Source organism: Alligator sinensis, unplaced genomic scaffold (genome assembly GCF_000455745.1).
Source record: "Alligator sinensis unplaced genomic scaffold, ASM45574v1 scaffold1298_1, whole genome shotgun sequence".
Classification (NCBI taxonomy): Eukaryota; Metazoa; Chordata; order Crocodylia; family Alligatoridae; genus Alligator; species Alligator sinensis.
The window spans coordinates 1649694-1655693 of NW_005842192.1; the positions used below are offsets into that span (position 1 = coordinate 1649694).

At 42.7% G+C, this 6000-nt stretch overlaps 1 protein-coding gene across 6 annotated transcripts in view; it reads left to right on the forward strand.

Annotated features, from left to right (window-relative positions):
* Positions 1 to 5680, forward strand: part of SNAP47 (synaptosome associated protein 47) — a 40891-nt gene extending 35211 nt beyond the window's left edge. For 2 of the 6 annotated variants that reach the window (XR_003094710.1, XR_003094711.1), the window contains exons 5-6: positions 2857 to 2981; positions 3078 to 3202. Coding sequence is in view for 2 of the 6 variants with exons in the window: in XM_025207364.1 (XP_025063149.1) it covers positions 3078 to 3224 (147 nt within the window). In the remaining 4 variants the exon portion in view is untranslated. Of the gene's footprint in view, positions 1 to 2856; positions 2982 to 3077 lie in introns of all 6 variants that reach the window. The other 4 variants (XM_025207364.1, XM_025207365.1, XR_003094709.1 and 1 more) reach the window with 3 other exon arrangements.
* Positions 5681 to 6000: the final 320 nt, after the last annotated feature.

The following is a 6000-nucleotide window of genomic DNA, read 5'->3' on the forward strand; positions in this document are numbered from 1 at the left end:
CCTTGGGCTGTGATCTCTGTGGATCCACCAGCTGAGCTGGATCCGGCCAGGTTGGTACATAAGATCATTGACAATAAATTAATAACAGACCTTAAATGAGAGACCTGTCAGGGATTATCCTGTTGCCCATGGCTAGGACTCTCCCCTGAGATTGTACCCGATTCACGGGAAGCAACAGTGATTCTCAACCAAGGTGCCATGACATCCTGGACTTCTGTGAGAGCCTTTTAATATTATGTTAATTATTAAATAACATCATAATTGAATTAGGGGCTGCTGTGTAATATTAGAAGAGTTAGGTTTGCAAACACCAACACGATTCACAAGATAAACCCAGAGTTTTCAAAAACAAATCACAGGCTCCGAAACATTGTGATATTTGGAAGATCTTTGCAGCGGAAGAACGGCACTGTTATTTTTCTGTAGTCAAAAAAACAAATGAAAGCTAAGAGCTGGTAATTAGACTAGATGTTTTTTTTTAATCGGTAACCAAATAAAAAATGATTTGTGTAGCCTTGGTTCTGACCGCTTGTGACAGATAGTTCTACAATTTATTATTTTTTTTGGAAGTGAGGAAACCTCCTGCCATTGGCTGACATCCAGTTCCAGTAATTGCATTGTCTCTCTCCACTTTCCCTGCAGTTCCCATTAAATATGGCTTCCTGTCCCAAACTGATGAGCTGGGTAGTTACACATGGTTTCACAGTTGTTGCATTCAGCCCCAGATATGAATGAAGTGACCTAAAATACTTCATGGAGGTATTATGAGAGTTAATAAATTAAAGTTCATTTTAAATATAAAGAGCTCTGGATTAAAGGTGCATTAGAGATGCCAGTTGTTAGGAAAGAACATTTTAGATCATCAAAGGCATCTCTTCTCCTTCCACTCTCTGTTTTCTCCAGCCCTCTCCTTCAGCTTGATCACTGGCGATGCGTAGGGGGTGCACGTGTACCTGCTGAGATTGGCCGTGCACCCCCTGGAAGCGCCAGCTGCAAAACTGGAAGTGCATTTCCGGTTTCTCTGGGGCACCCCCCACTCCGTCGGCAATCTGGTGCCCCCCCAGACTCAGGAGGCACCAGTCGCTCATGAGCTTGATACTGCAAAAGCCACACAAACGCCCGCAGACTCTCCCTGTGCCCGAAGCAGGGTATTTGTACCCGAAAGCTTGCAAAGAACAATTTTTCAAATTATTTAGTTGGTCTAATAAAAAAATATCACATTTACCCAAAAGACCTTGTTTGCCTATGCTCTTAGACCAACACAGCTATAACCAATGTCCCTGACACAGGAGCCTTACATTCAACAGGTACCAATAGAATAATTACAGATAAGAAACCATTATTTAAGTGGCCGCATACCATTGCAAAATAATCCAAGAAGAGAGACTAGTCTGTTAAAAAAGATCAAATAAATCACCCTTGACAACCAAGGCGAGCTGTAATAGCTTTGCTGTTATACAAGAAGTCAGGGTATGATGTCTGGATAAGCAACAACAGCAGAGGAAGCCACGTTCTAATACTGGGGAAATGAGAAATGTAGTCCTCAATCTCTGCGATTTGAAGCAAGCGTCCCAAACCTCCAGCTGATGCACCTGTCCAAGGAAAGGAAGCGGCGTCTTGTCGGACATCAGCCAGGCTGAACAGGTGGCTTGTGAAGGGAGCTGCTCCAGGAGGAAAGAAGAGGCAGGGAAGTAATTTTCCTTCTGAGATGGCTGCAGAAGAGCCAGGATAGTGACAAGGGGATTTGAATACTTCTCTTTTGCTGCTTGGTTCTCTGTTTTGGGGGATGTGCTTTTGAGATCACAGAAATTGAAGCTTGAAAAAGCCATAGTAGGTCATCTCAGATGATGCCTTCTGGCTTTAAACCTGCATCAGCCTGGCTTTTTCACCCTCGCCTCAGAGCCTTCTGCCTTATCCGAACCAGGCTTCCTCCGGCACTACAGAGAGCAGCGTCGCAAAGGGGTTATCATGTAGTCGCACTGGGTATTTGAGTGCCATCACACATGATAATGGTAATTTGCTAAGTGCCATGTTAACTGAAGCTTGTTTGTAATCGTATGCTTGTGTGGGCCTCTAGCTTGTAGCCTGGTGTAGCGTGGCAGTCACTTGTTTCCTATTTTCGATGACTACAACCTCAATCCCGCTGGCCTCTCTGAGTCTCTAGTTCCTCACCTGCCACCCCATAGAGTACAAACTTCCTGGCGTATATTAAGACAGTGATGTTCTTCCTTTTCAAATCCCTGCCCATGTCATTCCCTTCTTGGTCCTGCTCAAGGGGAATGACATGGTGGGGATGGTCCTGCTTTGAGCAGGTTCAATTTCTCCGATTCTTCACTTCATCGTGGTTGAACAGCTTGTCCCATCTTCCTAAGATCTCCTCCACTCTACTCCTACCAAGGTTTTTTAGGGCATGGAGTCTCCATCTTTCATCACTCCCACCTAAATATTTCATAGTTTCTAGGGTCAGAAGGTATCTGAACAGATCATCAAGTCCGACCCCCTGCCCCAGGCAGGAACGAGTGCTGGGATCATAATATCCCAGCCAGATATCTGTCCAACCTTCTCTTTCATCCAACCTCCCCATTTCATGTAGTCTTTTGCCATGTGACCACTCTTGCTGCTCCCACCTCAGTTCTTCAGTTGACTTCTGCAGCCATCTCCAGACCTTTGCTTTCTCAGCTCTCTTCTGCCAAGCCACGTTCCTGTCCTTTTTCAAATCATTGCTTAACACTTGCTGTTTCCGCAGTAACGACACATAGCAACTCAGCTGTAACTGAGACAACAGGAAGAGCAAATGCCTTGACTGAGGATCTGCATAACCTTGCTTTTCTTAACCTCTTTTTTTTTTTTTTTCAGTCTGTCCCTCTTCCATTTTAAGCTCACTCCTTGCACCATGTCTAGTTTATCAAGGCAGTGGCCTTGTCTCCCCACATGTCCAATGACAGAAAGTTTCGCTCAGTCATTTTGCCAGAAACATGGAGGTAGGAGATCATTGCTTAATGTTTTGACTGTGCATTGCTCTTCCTGTCCGGAGAGAAATAAAGAGTCTTTCCACTCTTGATATATCCTTTTCATAGATACTGAGGAAGCTGAAGAGTCTTGCCTTGGAAACAGAGACAGAGCTGGAAAGGCACGATGAAACTCTTGACACCATCACCTCCTCAGTGGACCGGGCAACTTGGACCATCGACAAGCAGAACCGCAGAATCAAGAAGCTGACGTAGGCCTACAAGGAGCCGGTGGGGATAGTAACACAAGACAGATGAATTGGGGATTCACATCTTAAGCAGACTGTTTATTTAGGGAGTCTTTGATTGTCTCGAATGACCATGCTGCTAGTGGGGAGTTTCTGTTGGGGGTGGGCATCATGCAGACATTTCAGACGAGGGTCATTCTTAAAGACTGTTTTAGGATGAAAAAGGCCTAAACCTTGAATCCTGGTGAAACAGTGACAGTAAAATCTGTGCTGCAGAAAATAGTTATAAAAGGCTGTGATTTCATCAGAGTTGACTGTGTTGTAGATTAAGTTACTGCATTTGGAAAGTAACTTGGGCAGAATTGAAGATTAAGAGTAGAAGAGGCACAAAGGAGGCTATTTCAGACAACGCCACCCCAGTAACTCTTGTTAGCTCTCCAAGCGATGAATGCAGAGGGTATTAAACAACACTAAAGGTCAGGTGCCCCATTGCAAATTACTGCATGTTCACAGATTAGCAGCTGAGCGAACAAGATGATTCAAGATGCTGAAAACCATCCGTGTGTTGTACATGCATGGTTTTAATTGCCTCCTGGTACAGTGTTTGGTAAGGGTAGAGAAATGTAAGCAGTACATGAGCTCGCCACAACCTTTCAGCTCTTTGGGAAGTGAGTAGGGATGAACACACTGCCTGCGTGAATCGGTGAGGTTTCCATTCAGTGCAAAATCCAGCTGAGCGCTATCCCCAGGTAAGTGTCTATTTAATGAGGTGCTTACTGAGCACAAGTGTTGAAGCAAAGCAGGTGCTTCGCTTTCCCAAAAGGGAAATCTGACCTTTTCATGTTCATGTACTGCTACTTTGACCTTTACATTGAATGCCTGCTGCCATCGTCACGAGGACAGAGAGCATTGTAATTGAGTTGCATTAGGACTGCCTGGAGCAAGTCTAGCTTGTGAGTCACTTGGAGTACATCGTGTCTGCCTACAGGGATCCTGGATTATGTAGAACAAGGTTGGGTCGTCGAAAGGTTTTTTGCCCTTCAGACGTATGATGGATTGACACAGACACTCCTTGGCACAAGGGATATTGTTTCTGACTTCTCTAACTCATCTTGAATACAGAAGAAGAAACTGTAATGACCCTAAAGATCTGGAGCATCATTACTGTGTCCCAGGTCTGTAGGTTCAATGTCAACTGGTCAATGCTGAAAATGTTCCAAGTGCCCCTTGGTAATTAGGGAAATAATGTGAACGGACAGCCCTTCCTCTGGTCTGTTATTTCTTTTTAATAGCCTTGACGTGTGGGGACAAGAGTTCCCGTGAAGGAAAGTCTTTGGTGTTGTTGCTGCACTGTGTTTAAAAAAAAAAAAAAAAAGAAAAGGGGAACGGTTGTAAATATTGTATCTAAACTGTACTGGTTTTAGTAAATTTATAATATAGCTATTATTTATTACAGTTCAAGGTAGAAGCATTGCATAAACTAGGTCCCTTGTAGTTTATCAGTTGCTTATAACAGAGCGCTTGAGTCGTTCTTACCATTATGCATTGCACTTTTCTCTCTACTACAGCCCGCTAGTCACTTTGCGTTCAATAAAACTGTGAAACCTTGCGATTTCAAAGGGATTCCTAATAACCCAATGAATTTTCTGCAGATCCAGCGTGCAGTTTTACAGGTGAAATCTTTTTACATGCAGACATTTTGAACTGGATACTCCTACTGACATGGCAGGGAGTTGTACACCCTTCAGAGTAATGCTGCTCGTCTTTGAAGGATTATCTAGTAACTTGTCTAGATTTAAATCTTGCAAACAATGTACTTCAATGTAATGGCTTGTGAATTTTCGAGTGACTTGTATTTTTGCATTGAAAATCTTTTGATCATTTCCTAAGTTGTGACCGTGGCATGCATTTACGCCTTGCTACATGTTTCTGAATATAGTGATATGTAGGCCACATGAAATGGATAAATGAAGTACATACCGTACGGTAAATTATACTGTCCGAGGTATCCATTTCTTGTTCCTTTTAAATGTCCCAAGTCACCCTTGTCTTAACGTGAGAGGAAAATATGTTTGCAAGACTATTTTATTGAACTAGTTTAGAAACGCACTTTGCACAAAACATACTTTTCTGCGTTAGGGAATTTTGGCCCTGGTGCTGATTTGAAATTGATTCCTCACCTGAAGGATTCCAAATCAGGATTGCCAAAATCAGGAGTACTTGTATTTAACTACATCTGCCTTTTTTTTCTTTATGTCACGGCATATCATTCACTACTCTTTAACTTAAGTTGCAGCACTTAATTCTGTACCGCGTGTTTGCATCGGTCTACTGTGATCATACGTAAATCCAATTGTTCTGATATCATCCCAACAATAGTGAACCATTATAGACTTGGATATTTGTTGTCTGGTTGAATTCCTCAGCTTGGAGCACAGTTTGATTCTGTAATTAATTCTTTACTCTTATTAAATTAGCTTGGAATAGCAAGCTGCTTCTCTGGTCATTTGGTTTTACCAAGGCTGCATAAGTGGTTATTTTTATCATGCATACCACAATGTAATAGAGAATTTTATTTTTAACACGGGCATTTTTTTTTCCTCCCTACTCAAAGAAAATCCCAAATATTTGAAAATGAATTCATATCCAGATGGAGCTGAGCCACCTTCGGTCAAAGGAAGACTGCACAATGTACAATCTGCCTGGTCATCTGTCCCGTAGCATAATGCTTCAAGGCTACTTGAATTCTTAACCAACAGGTTAGAAATCTGTTTTACTCCTCAGATTTTCAGTCCTTTGAACCC